Source organism: Onychomys torridus, chromosome 4 (genome assembly GCF_903995425.1).
Source record: "Onychomys torridus chromosome 4, mOncTor1.1, whole genome shotgun sequence".
Lineage (NCBI taxonomy): Eukaryota > Metazoa > Chordata > Mammalia > Rodentia > Cricetidae > Onychomys > Onychomys torridus.
Genome location: NC_050446.1, coordinates 61897991 through 61918043, shown reverse-complemented (window position 1 = coordinate 61918043; position 20053 = coordinate 61897991). Strand labels below are relative to the sequence as shown.

The 20053-nt window shown below is 39.0% G+C and overlaps 1 protein-coding gene across 1 annotated transcript in view; it reads left to right on the top strand.

Moving 5' to 3' along the window:
• Positions 1-20053, top strand: part of LOC118583188 (fatty acid desaturase 2-like protein FADS2B) — a 38194-nt gene that overhangs the window by 2620 nt on the left and 15521 nt on the right. Inside the window, exons 2-4 of the mRNA XM_036186585.1 lie at positions 7817-7927; positions 16199-16396; positions 18079-18180. Of these exons, the coding sequence (XP_036042478.1) occupies positions 7817-7927; positions 16199-16396; positions 18079-18180 (411 nt within the window). The remainder of the gene's footprint in view (positions 1-7816; positions 7928-16198; positions 16397-18078; positions 18181-20053) is intronic.

Below are 20053 nucleotides of genomic sequence, written 5' to 3'. Positions count from 1 at the left end.
CAAGAAAGGCACCAAAGCTACACAGGGAAACAGTCTCAAAAAACCAAAAAGGAAAAGAAAAGAAAAGGAAGAAAAAGAGAGACAGAGAGAGAAAGAGAGAGAGAGAGAGAGAGAGAGAGAGAGAGAGAGAGAGAGAATGAATCATATGCTTGATCAACCTCATAATTTAGGAAAATGAATCCAAAAGCATTTAAATAAGGGGCTATCCAAAGGAAGGTGGCTCAAGAATGGTAGGAAAGACACAGGAGAAGCAGAGAAATTCTAATTCTCTTTGGATCCTCAGAAGACAAACACATACACTGAGATGGGTTGTGTGAACTTGGGAAAACCACTGAGATGCCCAGAGTTTCATCTCCATGCCCTGTGAAACAGGAATAGTGTTGTTGCCCACCTGCCTGATCGATGGTAAATGGAATGAATGCAATGCATTCAAAAGATCTCATATATTTGAAGACATTAACAGTCAACAAATTGTAGTATCCATATCCTCACAAGTATGATTGTTACTTTCTGTTAGTTTACTATCAGCATAGGAATTCTGATTATAGTTTGTGCCTTTTAATTGGAAACAGAACACCAAGCCCAAAGGCCCAAGGCCAAATGTTCACTTTATAGCTTAGGAGGTATTAGCACAGTTTTTCCCGACTGGCAACTGGGGACCACAGGAATAATCTCTGCATTATAGGTACTTGACCAGTGGCTCCACTTGCACAGACAGAACACCTTCTCTTATTTACATAGCAACTTTTCTCTAGATGGATAGCAGTAACTAAGTAATGAGTGCAGTACGGTGGGATCACTAAACCACTCATTCATTTTTCTAAAGCTTTGTTAGGAATGTGGCCTAATGTTTAAAACTATAGGTTTCAGAACAGAATCAGCTCAGTGGGCATCGGGAATTCACACTTATTAGAGAAGTCTTGAGGAGACTGTTTAAGTTTTCGAGTCTCAGTTTCTTATAAAAAGAGATAATAATACTTTAATCTTGGTTTTATTATAAAAATCAATGGAGGTCAAATAAAATGCCTCTTATGGTGCTCAGCAAAGATTAAATATTCAACAAGTGACAGCTTTTGTAGTTTATCATCACTTCATTCTTCTGAGATGGATTTCAATGCTCTCCACAGTAGTTTAATAAACCTATAAAACAAAATTGACACATAAGCCTTTGCTATTGCATGCATGAGTTATCTGGTTGTTTACAAGCTATATAATTTTAAGCTTATATAACAGGGCCAATTAGCAGCGTTTGGGGCTTGGGACTTTTCATGTATGTCAGTTTACTGAGGAAAACTCAGTAAGCAGTAACTTCAACAAGAAGAACTGATTATACAGATTCTCACTATTTCTCCATGACAGGCTATTTTGCAGTCTCTAGAATAAAGATTGCTAAGTGTTTTGATGACAAGACATATGTAGGAATAAATATTTGTCCATAGATTTTCTACCAGACCCTAATAAGTTCCAAGGGAATGAAGTACAGTTGTGATGATAGATCTACAGAGGCTGCAACACTGCAAATAAAGGAAGCAAGTGCAGGTCACTCTGCTCATCTCTCAACATCACACCTTAGAAGAAGAAATGACAGAGTTGGAGAGACCATCAACAAAGTGCTTGCAGTCCAAACATAAGGGCTTGAGTTTGGATCTCCAAAATGCACTTAAAATGCTGGGGACTGAGCTGGGCAGTGGTGGGGTACACTTTTAATCGCAGCACTTGGGAGGTAGAGGCAAGTGGATCTCTGTGAGTTTGAGGCCAGAGCAAGTTCCAGGACAGGCTCCAAAGCTACACAGAGAAACCCTATCTCAAGAGAAAAAAAAATGCTGGACTCTGAAACATACATCTGTAATCCTAGAGCTGGAGAGGCAGAGAGCCTAGCTGAATTAAAGAACTGTAGGCCAGGAAGAGTGAGTGAAGAAGACACCTGACTTCAACCTCCAGCCTCCATATATACATGTACACACGCACTCACAAGAACACATACACACACATAATATAGACAATCAAGTCTTTTCTAATATAAGGAGGAGTTGACAAAAGCTTCCAGGAAATATGGCAGAGTTCTCTTCAAGTATTTGGAGGGCCCCTAGAGAGAAAAGACACCATGCACAACTGCAAAAGAAAGAACCTATGTGGTTTGGAATGAGCTGAGCTGGCAGAAGCAAGGCAAGGGCAGAGGGGAGAAGAGTGTGAGCAGACAGGTTTTACACATGTGACTAGTCATGAGTAAGTACCCAACCAACATGGGCATCTACTTCTTCCTCTTAGCATGATACTGGCCAAACGTGCAGGCTTGATTGATGTCTGAGACTGACAGACAGAAGAGAGTCCAGCTTCTCGGAGACGAAAATGGACTGTGACAGCTAAGAGGAAGAGGCACATGAGGTCTCACCCTTCCTGAGTATCCCTAGGCAGTTAATGGTTCTGGGGGTAGAGAGAAATATTTTCTTCAATTGTGTAGTTATGGGTAAGGAATTTAAGGAATTCAGGCTGCTGTAATAATCCTTCACTTAGGATCCTGTAAGCAACCCTAATTAAATTCATTAGGTCATCAAATGAAAGAGAAGTGAGAGAGAGAGAGAGAGAGAGAGAGAGAGAGAGAGAGAGAGAGAGAAAGGAGGAAAGAGGAGGAAGGGCAGTGGAAGGGGAACAAGAGATGAATACAATAAAATTACATATTCATAATAACATATGGAAAATGTATATACATGAAAATACCCTAATGAAACCAATTAGTATATATATTTAACATCTGCTAATAAAAACATTAATTACAAAAACGTAAAGAAGGAGAATGGACCATGAAAAGATAAATGTTGCCACTCTGAGAGGTCAGCCAGGCAATCAAGTAAGAAATTAAGGCAGTTAAAAGGAAGGAGACCAAAATGAAGTCCAGGAAAAATATCGAACGTCCAAACGGAGCATGGACAACAAGATTGGAAGGAAAGGATGAGTGGGAGGAACACCAAGAAAACAGAATTTAATATTTGACAGGTAGCCAAATAAGCAAAGCAGGACACAAGTCTAAATTGATGTGGGTACCTCACTAAGGCATCCAGGAGCCCATTATGGAAAGAGAACATCAGAAGAATACATAGGTCTAGAAGGTAGATGGATGGAGAATGAAAGGATGGAAGGAGAGAGAGTAAGGAATGGAGAGAAAGAGAGAGGGAGACAGAGAGAACAGCTCAGAAGAAAGCAGAGTGTAAATGAAGGCCTTCTGGTGACAATAGGAACTTCCATGGAGATATAGTCCCTTAACACCTCACCCTCCCAGGTTGCAGCTCTCTCCCAAGACAAGGGCAAAGATGCATTCTCCACCTAACTCAGCCTATTTGCAACTCATCATTCGTTTGAATATCAGGACTTTTGTTCTGGCTGCAACTTTGGAGCACACAGGTTCTGAAAAGGAAGAACAGGAGAAAGGGAGTTACCCAAGGGAATGTAAGCTTGAGATTTGTTTTCTTTTTTAAAAAGAGGATCTCATGTATCCCAGGCTGCCTGGAGCTCACTAGGCAGCCAAAAATAACCCCTTACCCCCCACTTCCTGAGTGCTGGTTTACTTATAAATCTGTAAGCCACTATATGAGAAAAGTCACATTCTACATGCCTTGTTGGATGACATTGAAACTCTCTAGGTGTTTTATGAGTTTATGTTTGCTTCTTAATCAACATCTTTTGAGAAATTTCAACCCTTAACAGACAAACTGTAAGGTCTTAGCCATTTGTCCTGAGTTGGAGACCCAACACTAACTATGTGAATAATAATAATAAATAATTTATTGATATCCAATTGCAAAGACTAAGCTCTGAGTCACTAGATTAGGCCCTGGGTAGATTGTCTAACACCTGAGTAAATAATGAAATAATGAGCACATGGGGAGGAGTAGGTGATTTGTGTGTATTTACATAAAGACTGAGGCTTCAGTGGGAGGGGGCCAGGTCAGCAAAGGCACTTGCCACCAAGCCTGATTCTGCAAGTTAAAGGGAAAGCATTGACTCAAAAATGTTGTCCTAAGGTTTTTCTCATGTATGTGCCATCATGCAAGTGTGTGTGTCCACACACACGTACACACACAAACAACAGCAATAACAATAATGACAAAATGACTAAAGTTTAAGTAGCTTTCCTAACATGAGGCAGCCCACCCCTCTGCTGCCCTCTGTGTCAGGGGTTAGGAAGCAGGCTGTCTCTGGGTGGTTGCAGTTCTCTAGACACCAGATTTGGCAAATGGAGTACTTGCTGGATTTCAAGCCATCTTCCCGCCTTGGCCTGGTGGCTTTGTGTAGGTTATAATCTATACAGTAGCATTTAAACTAAAAATATCAGAATTTTCTCTGAGGCTTTCTGATTTTACATACTTTGACTGTTCTCTTTCCATGGGGAATTCTGTTGCTTTTATAATCAGTAAACAATATAATCAGCAGTGAACAATCACAGCCCCTAGGAAAGAATAGCCATACATCAGCAGCTTCCAAAGTACTTGTAAACATAAAGTAATATACAATATTCATGTCTTGTTGGTACGATTTTTGGAAATAATCAGTTTCAAGATGAGCTGCAATATTATGCAATTTATAGTGATCTTAAAGAGCAGAGTGATGACTGAAAGGGAGTAAAAAAGAGTATAGGGAAAATGGGAGCAGCATATTATTCATGCTTCAATCATCCCGACTCCTCATGCAGAACTGTTCTGCCTACCTTACTCATCAGGGGTGTATTCACTACATGTTTTATTCTAGGCACCATGGTAGATGTTAAGGCTGCATTAATCTATGCCTAGTACACAGTCGCAGTTTCAAAAACTCACTAATGAAGCAGCAAGTACAGCTTCAATACAATATAAAGAAAAGCTTTATAGTCAATAAGATGTCTCATAGGTAAAGACAGTTGCTGCCAACTCTGATGAGTTTGATCCCTGTGATGAACCATATGGTGCAAGATGAGAACTGACTCCCACAAGTTGTCCTCTAGCATCTATGTGTCAGCCCGAGGAAGCAGGATGGAGTCAGAGGCAAAGTACTTCATGAGACTAAAGTCTAGGATACTCTGTCGCCATCTGTCCAGAAAATACAGGCTGATTTTAGTACCATCGCAAGGTCATGTAGCAGCGTGTCTCTCAGGAAAAGGATTATAGATGTTGAAGGCTGGGATGGATCTTTAGGGTGTTATTGTTCTATTTAGCCCCAAATTCAAACATTAGCTCTGCTGCTCCATGTGGTATATGGAGGAAATATTTCCATCCCATATTCCTATAAGCTTGATACCTCTCTGTACAATAGGAGCAATAAACCCTCACAGGATTAAGCCAGTAGCTATGAGCTGATATGCTCCTTGTACATATGGAAAATTCTGTAAATACTGGCACTTTCCCCTGTTCCCTTCATTTCACTCCACCTCCTTCTGCAAGAGCATACTTGCCTAAGAATGTGGGTAACAGAACCTGTTTTTGAGGGCTTCCAAGTTGGGATTACACAACTTAGTATATGGGTTCTATTAGAAAAGCATTGAGTATTTTAAGATTAAATAAACTCCTTTGTTGTACTTCCTCAATAATACAAAGAAAAGAGATCTGAAAATCAGCATGCTTACTCTTCTGCAGATCTCTGTGGCTCCTCGGCATCTGTCCCCAGAGCACAGACTTCTGGTCATCTCTTCGGTTCAAAAGTAACATTGCACTCAGAAGAGTAGATTATCAACAGCTTGAAATTCTGCTGGCTTATATTCTTATCAATGTGTGCTACAGATTGTCAATTTTATTATATTCTTCTGTACTCTGAAAACTGACCCACCAATATGCTTTCCTATTCTAGTCTGCTCAGAAACAGCAGACTGATGATTCAATCAGTATAGATCATCATAAGATTCATAAATCACTCCCTTAACCACTGAATAATTCTTTTCCTGGTTAAGAGAACTAACTTAACTTAAACTTAAGAGAAAAATTTAACACATCTTTGAAACAATGTAGCCCATTGTTGTCCAAAGGTTTTGTGAGAAGTGTGCACAGTATAATGGACCTATAGCCCGGAAGGATTCTAGCATTCGATCTATGGACCTTTTGGTGAAGTCACTCTACAAACTTGATATTGCACACTTCTAATTATCATATTCATCATATATGCACCTTCACAGAAGTAAGCTTATGAAAAGATCTAGGATTCAATCTATTTACTTAAATAATCGGAGTCCTCTCCATATTGGTTGTTAGAATGAATATATATATATATATATATATATATATATATATATATATATATACTGAATTGCTGTATTAAAGAAAAGGTAGATATTCAAGTTCTTATCTCTGATGGAACATATAATAAAGAGATGGTTAACAAGGACTGTAAAGTGAGGCCTGCCTGGAAAAATGGCTCTGTAGTTCAAAGTAAATCCTGCTTTGGTAGAACTCAATTCCTAGTGTCCGTATCCAGCAGCTTACAATACCCTATGAGTCCAACTCCAGGAGAGCTGATGCCCACTTGTCGCCTTTGCAGCCACTCAGATTCATATGCAAATATCCATACACATAATAGATAATAAGACAAATCCTCTTTTTAAAGTACTGTATAAGCCAGGTGGTGGTGGCACATGCCTTTAATCTCAGCACCCAGAAGGGAAGGCAGAGGCAGGTGGATCTCTGTGAGTTTGAGACCAGTATGGACTACAGAGTGAGTTCTAGGACAGCCAAAGAAACCCTGTCTTGAAAAAAAAATTTTAAGTACTGTATAGTTAGTATATGCCAATCAGTATCTTAATTAATTCATCCAAGCTTCATAAAAACTTATGAATTGAGTAGCAACTATCACTACCATTTAAAGAAGAAAATACAAAATATATGTAAGGCAACAATGTGTAAGGTTCACAGTTGCACAGCCTGCAAACGGCAAAACCAGAACTGAAGTGTAGGAAGGTTGGCTTTTAGCAACCTGTACTATGCAACAGCCACTGCTCCAGAGTGTTTGTATCCCACCCATATAATTCAAGGTACAACTTTGGCTATATTTATTTAGTTCTAATCACTGCAACTTCAGTGTCATAATAGCAAGAAGCTAATCATCTTCATCTTATAAAATTTTCCCCCAATAAAAATGTATAAAAATACTTGTGGGGAAAAAGTCTTTTACGATATAGGAACTCCACTGTTTCCCACAGTGATGTGGAATTGCTACTTAGCAACATTATTTCTATGGAGTGATGAGAGTCCTTCAATGCTGAATACAGCTGAGAGTATACTACTTTAGGCAGCACAAGACTCAAGGATTATGTTCTTCCAATCATTTGTGTCTGTATTTTAAGATGTTGCTATCAAATTTAATCTACTGTTATTTGGAATAACTAATTGAAGAAGCCTCATTCTTCTGAACCTCAGTCAAGAGCTGAAAGGAAGCCCTCAATAGAAAATGTAATTTTTGTAGCAGTCTTGTTTACAGCATCCCCTAGACATTTTAATAAACTTTCACATGAAACCTGATACTGGACTTCAAAGACTCACCATGGCTAATTAACTCATGCAACTCTTCCTTCCTGTGCTTAAGAAAAGAAGCGGTGATGTAATCAGTGTTCTAGCAATTGTCTATCTCTAGACAAACAGTGCCTGTCCTGGGTGGGTCACCAACTTCATCCTCTTATGGATGGGTCTCAGGGATGAAATTGATGAATCACCTTGAAGCATCAACATGGGATTAGAAGCAAGTGTTCTATATGGTAGGGTCTATGCTGTCGCCAGTTTGGGCCCAGGATGGACAAGGGAGGAGCAGATCTGAGGATAAACACATCTCTTGCAGGTTTCTAACATGTATCTCTGTTTTACAGGATGCCTTCCGGGCCATGCACCTAGATCTCAGCATTGTGCAGCTGTACCTTAAGCCACTGCTCATTGGAGAACTTTCTCCAGAAGAACCTAGCCAGGAGAAAAACAAAAATGTAAGTACAGCTTCAGGATCAAAGGGCATATCAGGATTGGGGATAAGGTATATTTTGAGGTCAAGTTACTGTTTTCTGTGTGAATATGAAGTTGTAGTAAGGTAAATAGCTCCTTTTTATCCTAAGGGTGTACATACTAAGAACTGCCCTCAAGTGGAGGCCTGAAATAATGGATAATATGAGCAGTATCCGCAAGCAATGTGAAGCTAGGAGAGTAGGTATGACTACTAGGGTCTACTAAGTAACTGGACAGAAGGTAGTGTGTACATGATGGACACAATGGGTGAAGGGGTAATTCAGGTTAAAGATAGGGTGGAGCAGAGTGACAGGATATCTTATCATTATGCTCAGAGCAATGCACAACTTGCAAACTCTGTTATTTTCTCTTTACTATGTTTTGACTAAGAATGACTAAAAGTAAGTGAAACCACAGGAAAGAAAGCAAGCACTGTTTTTTTTTTTTTTCCTTTTATTGAAGTTAGAGATTCTTTTCTCGTATAATACATCCTGGTTATAGTTTCCCTCTTCCTCTACTCCTCCTAGTTCCTCTCCCACTTACCTTCCCATCAGGATCCACTCCCTTTCTGTCTCTCATTGAAAAAGAACAGGCTTCTCAGAGATAACAATAAAAATATAACTAATAAAATATAATGAGATAAACATAAAAACCATCACATGAATTTGTAGAAGACAAACTAACAGAAGGAAAAGAGCCCAAGAGAAGGCACATAAATCAGAGACCTACTGGTTCACACACTTGGAAGCCCCAGGAAAAGTACTAAACTAGAAGACCTAATGTATGTGCAGAGTCCCTGGTTCAGATCTGTGCAGGATTTGTGTGTGCTGCTTTAGTCTCTGTGCATTTATGTGAACTTTGCTCCTATTGATTTAGAGGGCCTTGTTTTCTTGGTGTCCTCCATTTCTTCTGGCTCTTACACACTTTCTGCCTCCTCTTCCTTGATGGAGATATCCCATTTAGGGCTGATAATTCCAAGATCTCTCTCACTCTCTGCATAATGTCTGTGGGTCTCTGCATTTGTTCCTTCTGAAGGTAGAAGCTTTGCTGATGATGGCTGAATCAGAGTATAGCAAATTATCATTTGGAATTATTTTAACACTATGTTTGTGGTTTTGTTTTTGTTTTAGATCAGTATTTGGTTTTACTCTATGTCCCTAAGCTATCTAGTCTCTGGTTCTTGGTCACCCGAGCAGTGTCGAGTATGGGTTTCATCTCATGGAGTGAGTTAAATTGGACATTGGTTGGGTACTTCCCACAAGCTTTATGACATCATTTCTTAGCATATCTTACAGGCAGAACACTGTAGATCAAAGGGTTTGTGATTGGCTTGGTGTTTTCATTTCTCTTTTGATAGCATGAAGAGTACCTTCCTGTACCAAAGATACAAGAATGTAGAGGTGAAGGTTAAATTAGACACCAGCTCAACTTCTCCATGTTCAGTGAGTTATGTAGGTGTTGTCTTCAGCAATGGACCCTTGTTGTCAGTTTGTAGAGAACAATCTATTGGCTTGGCAAGAGCCTGAGTTATTTGAGGATTTCTATTGGACCCTGTTGGCCAAAAACTCAATTAGATGTATGAGGATCAGGTCCTGGTACTGGAAAATTCATTTGGTGACAAGAAATGGTCAGTTGTGACTCTGTCTCCCCTATTATTTGACAGTTTCATTTAGATCACCTTCATAGAAGGTTATCTTTTAGGAAGTTTCAATTGTATTAGTTTTCCATACTATCCATCAAATGTCTCTTAATTATAGCTGTCTATCGCCATATTGCCTCCCTCAACCCCCTTCTTCCTCCTCTCTTGATCCTCCCATTCCAATCCCTCACCCATTCATCTATGATTATCTATTCTATTTCCCTTTTCTAACATAATCTATATGTTCCCTCTGGTCTCTTATTCTATATCTACTCTGTAGTTTTATGGATTGTAGCTTGGTTATCCTTGACTAATACCCACAAAAAAGTGAATACATACCATACTTATCTTTCTGGGTCCAGGTTAACTCACTCAAGATGATTTTTTTTTCTAGTTCTATCCATTTGCCTGCAAATTTCATAATGTTGTTTTTTTAATAATTGAGTAATACTCCATTGTGTAAATGTACCACATTTTCTTTAACCATTCTTCTGTTGAAAGACATCTAGGATATTTCCAATTTCTGGCTATTATGAATAGAGAGCATCAATAACCATGATTGAGCAAGTGTCTCTATGGTAGAATGAATCATCTTTTGAGCATATGCCCCCAAGAGTGATATAGCTGGATCTTGAGGCAGATGACCTTCATCTTTCTGAAGAACCCCCACACTGATTTCCATAGTATCTGTACAAGTTTGCACTCCCACCAGCAATGGAGAAGTGAGTGTTCCCCTTACTCCACATCCTCCAGCATGAGCTGTCACTTGTTTTACTGATCTCTAATTATGTAGGTTCTGCATATTTCGAATATCATAGTTTTCCTTGGAAGATTTTTTCTTTACTTTTTTATATATATGATGAAACATGATCATATTTTATTCTCAGAACAAAGCAATGGAATTTATAGCACTTCATCCTATATAAGTTCTGTGTCTCTAAGCATTTAATTCATGCCAAGCAACTCAGACATGGTTTTATTTCTGTGGCTGCTTTTAATTATGTGTTTGAAGCCTAACTAAACTGAGTTGCATGGGAACAGAGACTGTCTCATTTATTCTTGTGTCCTCCAACCTGCTCCACAGGATCAGACATGCAGCAAGACCTCTACAATTAGCTGTTGAATGAAAGATGTAAATAAATCTTAACCATGCCCCTTTTTATATGTAGGAAAATTATCATTCATGAAGAATAACTTGCTTTCTGAACACAGCTACTTTATCAAAGAACTGGGCCTCAAAATCATTCCTCTCTAGTCCCACAGGTTCTTAACTGTTCCTTAAGATAGGCATTGCTCTTTCTTTACTGGTTTGACTGGTTTAAATAATGTCGTCTAATGGTTCTACATGACTAAAATTTTGCTGTGGTTATTTTACATAAAAAAATAAAGGGGTTTTTAATTAATAACAAAAAATTCACTTGTTTGAAATTTATTTTTGTAGAAACTTAACTGTGTCTGATATGTAACCAGAATTCATCTGTACAGAGCAATGACCCATATAGTGCTATGAAGTAGACAGAGTAAAAGCTTTATTCACTGTTTTTTAAAAAGAGAATATGGACTCAAGAGACAAGACTACTTTGAGGGAATGAAGTTGTTCTGCTTGCATCTGTAATGCTTGGGTTCACTTTGTACACATGCATCCCACACAACTATGCACCAAATGGCATAGCTCTGTCTAGAAGATTGGACTCTGAGAGTAGACAACATGAGTCTTACCTTAACCCTGCTCATCTCAAACCCCTTTAGGCAATTCTCAAACTTCTCTGAGCCCACAGTTTTTCTGTGTAAGATAGTGTTTAAAACATAGCAAATGCTCTACAATCATGAACACAGTAGTGGTACTAGAGCTTACAAACCTCCATACATGTCCCCACCACTTGTAGCAGGTGACCCAGGATTTAAAAGTGATAGCAAAGGTTGGTATTCCTAAAGAGTTTCCAAAAGGCAAAGCAAATTCAACTAACTTCTGAGAGCTGAGAGATGATCATTATTTAAACTATTATTCTTCTCTGAGAATTAAGGTGGACTGAATTTTTTGTTTGACAGATGTGTGGCTACTTGAGCTACTACTATAGAAAACTGAGTGTCAGGAGGTGTGAATTTAAGTCCAGCATCTGGAACTGGCTTCTTAATTATTTTGAGGCAGGTGCTCTTCTGAATTTCAGTGGCCTTCTACTCTGTATAACTGTACTAGAAAAGAAAAGGCCAGGAGAAACCCTAGGGACAAATTAATATCAGAAGCTAATTAAAACTGCCTGTTTTAATTACATAAACCATGATTTCAAATTTGATGGTAGTTGGACATTGGCTTATGGGAATTTGGGGCTGACAATGGGTCCTTAAAATTTCCATCAATAACAAGTGTGCCCACGAATATAAAAGCATGTGATATCCACAAACAGTTAGGGGATATATTTTTTAAAAAATATGGCCTTAAAAAGCATCATAACCTACTTCTGTAATTTCACAGCTTGGTGATTGTGTAACCCTGGAACTAGGTTCTGTGATACTTCTTATCCATCTATCGATCTCCTTGAAGAAGAGTCCCTTCATATCTGATGAAAAATTCTCACCAGTGAAATGGATACATAGTGTATGTCTCTGAAAACAACACACAATTGGTACCCTTTAGCCAAAGTTCACTTTCTATAGTTTTGGTGATCTATCATCACCCAAAGTCCCAAAACATTCCATAGAAAATTCTAGAAAAAGTCAATGCATTCGTCCTCAGTTATTCTGAGTGAAATGATGAAATTTTTACCATCCCTCATTATTCTTTCTAGGATATGAGTCATCTCTTTATCCAGTGTATTCAAAGTGTATAATTAGCTACCAATTTATCTTTTTAGTCATCCTGGTTATGAGATGGCACAATCTTTGGTCTCAGACATACACTGATAATTTTGGTGGTTTCTCTGAGTAAAAGAATTTACTGTGTAGTCTTTTACATACCCCATAACTCTTCAAAAACTCCTTCCTTCTTCCTCCAAATTCCCTCTCTCCCCTCCTTCCCCACATTATCTATCTCCCTCTTTCTCATCTATAAGGGAGAATGGATTTTTAATGTGGGGCTTCTGGACATGACAGCACCTACCCTAAGGATGAGTGTGTTGATTTTTAAGCTTCAGTAGGAGATGGCCATGTAAGTCTGAACACTTGAGTATAAAAGGAAACTCAGGCCAACTCTGAACCTTCCTAAGAGGAATTAGGGGCAATATCCTACTCACAAAATTCCATATCCTAAACCCCAAACTTGTCAGAAGTATACATCTATTTATTGGAAAGTTGTCCCTGAGAATAAAGACTTATGATGTGTACGAAATGTTCGGCAAACATCATTGCACCTAATTTTAACTCTTTGATTCAAAGTGAATTTCATTGAATTTTCTTTAAGTAAGTGTAAATGTTAACATGTTTTTCCTCTGCCTCTGACTATACAACCTAATAATAAATCTAAGATTTGGGGTACCAGTAACTCACAAAAAGGTAGATAATATAGTTTAAAATGTCTTCAATGGCCCACAAGATATCACAGCAGGTAGAGTTTGCTTCATAAACATGACAACCTCAGTTTGATTCCCAGAACCAGTATAAAAGTGTAAGAAAAGAACTAGCTCTACAAGGCCTTTCCTCTGACCTCCACACACATATGACATATGTGTCACCCCCATAGACACACACAAAGTAATAATAATTAATATTTTTATTAAAAAGTATTCATTTTACATACCAACCATAGATCCCCCTCCCATTCGCCCCAGCCTTCCCTCCCCAGCCCACCCCTCATCCCTTCCTACAAAAGGGTAAGAACTCCATGGGGAGTCAGTAAAGCCTGGTATATTCAGTTGAGACAGGACCAAGCCCCTCCCCTCTGACTCAAGGCTGAGCAAAGAATTCTACCATAGGTAATGGGCTCCAGAAAGCCAGCTCATGCACCAAGGATATGTCCTGATCACACTGCCAGGGGTCCTTCAAACAGAGCAAGCTACACAACTGCATCCCACATGCCAAGGGCCTAGTCCAGTCTCATGCAGGCTCCACAGCTGTCGGTCTAAAGTTTGTGAGTTCCTATAAGCTTGGTTCAGTTGTCCCTATATTTCCTCTTCAGATCTTTTTTTTTTTTTTTTTTTTTTTTGAGTTAACTCTTATTTTTGGTTTTTTGTTTTGTTTTGTTTTGTTTTCTTTATTATTATGTGTTTTAAATTTTATACATCAGCCATGGGTTCCCCTGTCCTCCCCCCTCCCACACCCACCCCCACCTTCCTCCCAGCCCCTCCCCTCCATTCCCATGTCCTCCAGGATCAAGGCACCCCTGGGGATTCATTTAAACCTGGTGGATTCAGTACAGGCAGGTCCTGTCACCTCCTTCCAGACTGAGCAAAGTGTCCCTGTGTAAGCCCAAGGTTTCAAACAGCCAGCTCATGCACTAAGGACAGATCCTGGTCCCACAGACTGGGTGCCTCCCAAGCAGATCAAGCTATTCAATTGTCTCACTTATCCAGAGGGCCTGATCCAGCTAGGGGCTCCACAGCCTTTGGTTCATAATTCATGTGCTTCCATTCATTTGGCTATTTGTCCCTGTGCTTTTTGCAATCTTGGATTCAACAATTCATGCTCTTTCTCGACAGTTGGACACCTGGAGCTCCACCTGGGGCCTGGCTGAGGATCTCTGCATCCACTTCCATCAGTTATTGGATGAGAGTTCCAGCACGACAGTTAGGGTGTTTAGCCATCTGATCACCAGACTAGGTCAGATCAGGCTTTCTCTTGACCATTGCCAGCAGTCTATAGAGGATGTATCATTGTGGATTTTTGGGGACCTCTCCAGCACTCTGCCTATTCCTGTTCTCATGTGGTATTCATTTATCATGGTCTGTTATTCCTCATTCTCCCTTTCTGTTCTTGATCCAGCTGGGATCTCCTGCTCCCCTAAGCTTTCTTTCCCTCAAATCTTGCCCTTCATTACTCCCACTGTCGTCCAGGTTGTTCATGTAGATCTCATCATTTCTCTGTCATTGGGTGATCCTTGGGTCTTTCCTAGGGTCCTGTTTTCTAGGTAGTCTCCCTGGAGTTGTGTAGCAGTCTAGTCATCTTTGTTTTACATCTATAAAATTCTGGCAAACAGACTCCAAGAACACATCAAAACAATTATCCACCATTATCAAGTAGGCTTCATCCTAGGGATACAAGGGTGGTTCAACATACGAAAGTTGGTCAATGTAATACACCATATAAACAAACTCAAAGAAAAAAAAACACATGATCATCTCACTAGATGCAGAAAAGGCATTTGACAAAATCTAACACCCCTTCATGATAAAGGTCTTGGAGTGATCAGGAATACAGGGAACATACCTAAACATAATAAAGGCAATCTACAGCAAGCCAACAGCCAACATCAAGTTAAATGCAGAGAAACTCAAAGCAATACAACTAAACTCAGGAACAAGGCAAGGCTGTCCCCTCTCCCCATACTTATTCAATATAGTACTTGAAGTTCTAGCCAGAGCTATAAGACAACATAAAGAGATTAAGGGGATACAAATTGGAAAGGAAGAAGTGAAGCTCTCCCTATTTGCAGATGACATGTTAGTATACATGAGTGACCCCAAAAATTCAACCAAGGAACTGATACAGCTAATAAAAACCTTCAGCAACATTGCAGGATACAAGATCAGCTCAAAAAAATCAGTAGCCCCCCTTCAGATCTTGACCCAGTCCCTTGCTCATATAATCCCCCTTCCCTCTCTTCAACTAGATTCCTGGAGCTCAGCCTTGAGCAGAAATATCACTTAAGTTAATGTGTGTAAACGTTTGGAAATCAGACCAGTTGAGAGTGTGTGTGGAGCAAGAGGAAAAGTAGCAGAATTTTAGAGATGTAGGAAAGGAGTACGGGAGCAGGAAAGAGAGAACTATCAAAGAATTCCAGCACCAGAAGTCTCATTTCACAATTCATTGGTGTAACTTAAAAACACATGCATAATACCCATGTGCCCAGACCATGTTAACCAGTAAACACACATTGATGCTAACAGTCTTGTTCCCGGGGGATACACTGAGAACATCTCTGAAAGTTTATCCCTCAAACGAATCTACCTAGAGCACATTAGTCTTTGTTTACCTTCATCTGTAAATGATTCACTTGTATGCAGTAAATAACTGATGACTGAAAAGGCACTTGCACACTAGAGTAGTAACCATGGTCATATATCCTCATCAACAACAAGTTCTCCCAAATGTAAATGGAGTTCAACTCAGTCAGCACTTGAAATAATAGTGATGGTTTCCAAAGCGACTGTTGGGCTTTATACATGTAACAACTGCCCCACTTTGCCTTCCCCTGACCCAGAAAACAATCTGCCCTCCCTAACAGCTGGGGAAAGATTTGCACATCACAACTCATTCTTTCTTGCCCATAAGAAAAAAAAATATATTATCACCACTTTTCAAGTATTTCATTTGTTTTAAGTTTCATTGTCATTGGTTTTAAAGTCTAAACAAATATCTTCATATTAATAAAGTAATTTATTATTAACTTGGCAACAACTTGCATTCATTTACCTTCATCCTTCATATGAAGGAACTAATCCTACCTTGAATATTCATTTCACAGCCACAGCTGGTGGAAGATTTCCGTGAATTGCGCAAGACATTAGAGAACATGAATATGTTCAGTGCCAACCTGGGGTTCTTCTTTCTCCACCTTGCACAGATCTTGGTTTTGGAAGTCTTAGCATGGCTAATGCTATGTCATTTCGGCAGTGGCTGGACTGTTACAATATTCGTTTCTTTTCTTCTTACAGTTTCTCAGGTAAGCAGGTGTCGTCAGCTTAGGCAGCAGCCTCAGAGTGAGCCTTGGGTTTTTTCATCCTGTTTTTTTTATTTGAAAACTTCATACATGCATTCAATATATTTTGATCATATTCATGTCTCACTATGCCCTCCTAGCCCACTCAAGACACCAGCTCATTGTATCTCCCTGCCAAGGTCATGTCCTCCTTTTTAAATGATATTTTTAGCCCACTGGGTCCAATTAATGCTTTCCATATGCACAGGGATGTGGGATCATACACTGGGACACTTGGAACCTACTGGTAACCACACCCACAAATTAAAGTGACTCTCCCTTTCCTAGAATCCAGTAGCTCCGCAGCTAGGGTGGTGCCTCAGGAACCTCGTATTAGCTTGTTTAATCTTGTGCAGCTGTGTGTAACAGACATGTCATATACAGAGGACAGCAGTTCATAGCTCTCTTCTTCATCTTCCATTTCCTACATTTTTTGTCTCCTCTTCAGCACTGTTCTCTGACCCTCTGTATGAGGGCTGGTACACATCTTAGCACACTACTCATGAGTTTTAACATCTTTCCAAAGTGTTGGACTCCAGTTCTCTCATCTATAATATGAGGATAACAATGAATATGGAATTATTCGAAAGAAGACTGAACAGGTTAATCTGTAAACAAGCTGGCACAGTATCTAGCATATGGTAACAGTTAAATGAATGGCAGTTGGTATTGTTCACCCAGTTTTATCCCAATTATAATAACTAAAATTCTATCATCAGCCATATAGCATCCACCTTTATCTTTCATTGATTAATCCACCATCACTTACCAGCCCATTCATTCTTCAAGGGGGAAAATTGCATCTTAATATATGAGAATAAAAAACACATGCATTCCAGTATAAATGATGTCAGCAAATGGAACTTAGACCTTTTGATAAATTTTTGTTAAGTTCTATATGCATGCCCAAATGTGACCTCATGTAAGCACAGGCTGTGTACAGATATGAAAGGAAATTCATACGTTCCCTATCCTGTATAAAGGAGTCCTCCAGGACTTAGATAACCACTCAGAGGAATACTGCATGGTAAAAATGGGAAAGCAAGTGCTCCTGGAACAGGAAGGAGCCATTTATTTTTCGTGGAATTACTCAGGCAGGTTTTCCAAAGAGTGATGTTTCCAGAGCCCAGAATTTTTACACCAATTTATTTCTTGAAAAGTCAAATTTCTTTGTTCTTTAGGAAGTCATTTTTAGAAACAAATATTCATTTGATGCTTAGCATAAACTTGACCCTTTAACATAAAATTTGACCCTTGCACAACACCCCCAAGGGTTTTTCATTATACCCAGGGAGAATCAGACAGATCAATGAGGGTCAGAGCTACTCTGTACAACTTACAGAGTTGTTCAGCTTTTAAGTATCGAAGATTCCAAACTTATTAGACACTAAGGTCCATGCATGAACCTCATACTCTACCACAGAAGACACCAAAGGGTGACCAAAAAAGGGTTCAAGGCAGGAAAGGCCACTAGTATATTTAGATGGAGGTTATAGAATTGGTGATGTGTGTAGGAAATTGAAATTAAACTTGGATGGATATCAGATGAGATCTCCCACTATCCTCTGTCAGGCTTGCAAGTCTACTTGTAGACTTAATGATTCCTTCTTGACTTTGTAACTTCTATAACTTTCTTTCTTTCTTAGGCTCAAAGTTCATTTTTACAACATGACATAGGACACCTTTCCATGTTTAAGAAGTCCAAGTGGAACCACCTGATGCACAAATTTGTAATGTGTCACCTCAAGGTACAGGATATGAGAAAGTGTGATGGAGATTGTGAATGTAACTCCCTAAGGCAGGGTTGCTCTGTCTTATATGTGTACTCAAAGCAGCAAAAAGTGTTCTAACATTCACAAATGAGTAAAAATGTCTTTATAAGATAGGCTTTATATTTAATAATATTTAACATACCATTGCAAAGTATTCAGCAAAATCAAAATTTAAATTTTAAGAAAAAATGTTTAGTGTTTATTTTTTTATGATTCTGATAAACTATTTGGCTCAATTCACATTGTCCTAAGGAATGTTCACAGAAGAATGTTTGTGTCCTTAAAATCGAGATATGTACTGGAAAATCATAAATGGAGATCTTAGAAGGGATGTGAAGATTTTCCTTGGAGAATAAAACAGACCTAATTAATCAGAAAGGTTGAGTCTAAGTACATAAAGGAAAAATGCAATGCCAGAGAACATATAAAACTAAGATGAAGACTAGTTGAGGAAGGCTAGGTGATTCTACTGAAGAGGACTACAAAACAGACTTCTGCTAGAGTGAGTTATCTTATTCACAATTAGTGAGTTTACATAGCTCTTTAATATGCTTCTGTGTATGAATGAGTGAAAGAAAAAAATGAACAGAGATGATAGGACTGCAGTGTGAAGGGCTTTTGTCTCTGACAATGCTCAGTATGCCATCCCAAGACCATCATGTCTATCTCTGCCCTTTTGTAACATTAGGAGATAAGCTAAATCTCTACTTTTCTCTAACTGTCTTCATTTTTTATCATGTATTCTGGCTCTGAAGGTGAGAAGATGCCCCTCTAATCACAACATCTCAAACAAATCCTACCATTCAAGCTAGAACACCCTAGGAAAAGTCCTCAGACACTGACTCGAGTTGCTTTTTCTTCCTTAGCACAGTCTCTTTATATTACTTCTCAAACATCACCACTTGGTTTCCCAGCCTGGAAGTAGGCAACTAATTAATAGAGTGAAGAGAATGCTGGAGCCAAAATACTGGAGAGCAGTGAGCCAGCAGCCATGGATAACAAATGATAAGAAATGGTGGGCAGGAGCTTGAAGGAGATGAAAGCTGCCCTGTGCCAAGGGCAGAACTAATTCCCTTGAGGCCATTATCTCATGTAAGACTCACAAGACGAATATTATAGCACCCCTATTTTTCAGATAAAATGAATCTTCAAAGGGCTTGACTACACCAATGTCTTCAAACTGGTTTAGTAGAGAAATTAATACCACAGTGTTAAATAATGCAGACCAGAGTAGAGCGTCTCAATTTGAACTATAATTTGGAGGCAACTGAGGATCTTAGTAAAAGTAGGTATGCCTAGACTACTAAAGATGATCTAATTTATTTTCACTGCAATCTGGGTGTCAAGCATGGGTGCAGCTCCTTGGAAGCTTTTTGGATAATTCTAGCCTAGAGCCAGCGCTTAGAACTACTATTCCAACAACAAATCCTCTTGCATTGAAACTCAGCCTCTTATGAAGAGGCTCACTTTGAACAACATATTTAATGTTTTTGAACTCCAGTTTCTTCACTGAAAAGAAAATGAAGATAGATGGGTAAAAGCTTAAACCTGTAGGATTATTGTCAGTTATATGTGATATTTGTGTATCATGTGTAACAGTGTCTAGAAACAGTCATGTCAGCTGCTGCTAATATGAGTAACAATAATTTTACAACCAAAATGAGGTTCTAGAATAAATTTAAAAAATGTTTGGTCATGATAGTACTAAGATGCCGACTGTAAGTCAGATGGCCATTGACTTACAGAATTCATCTATTCTTAGTCTCTCATTCAGCAGATGGAGTCATGACTAGACTAGGCAACAGAATTGGACTTGTGTTCCTATCAGAGACATGTCTGTTCCTAAAAA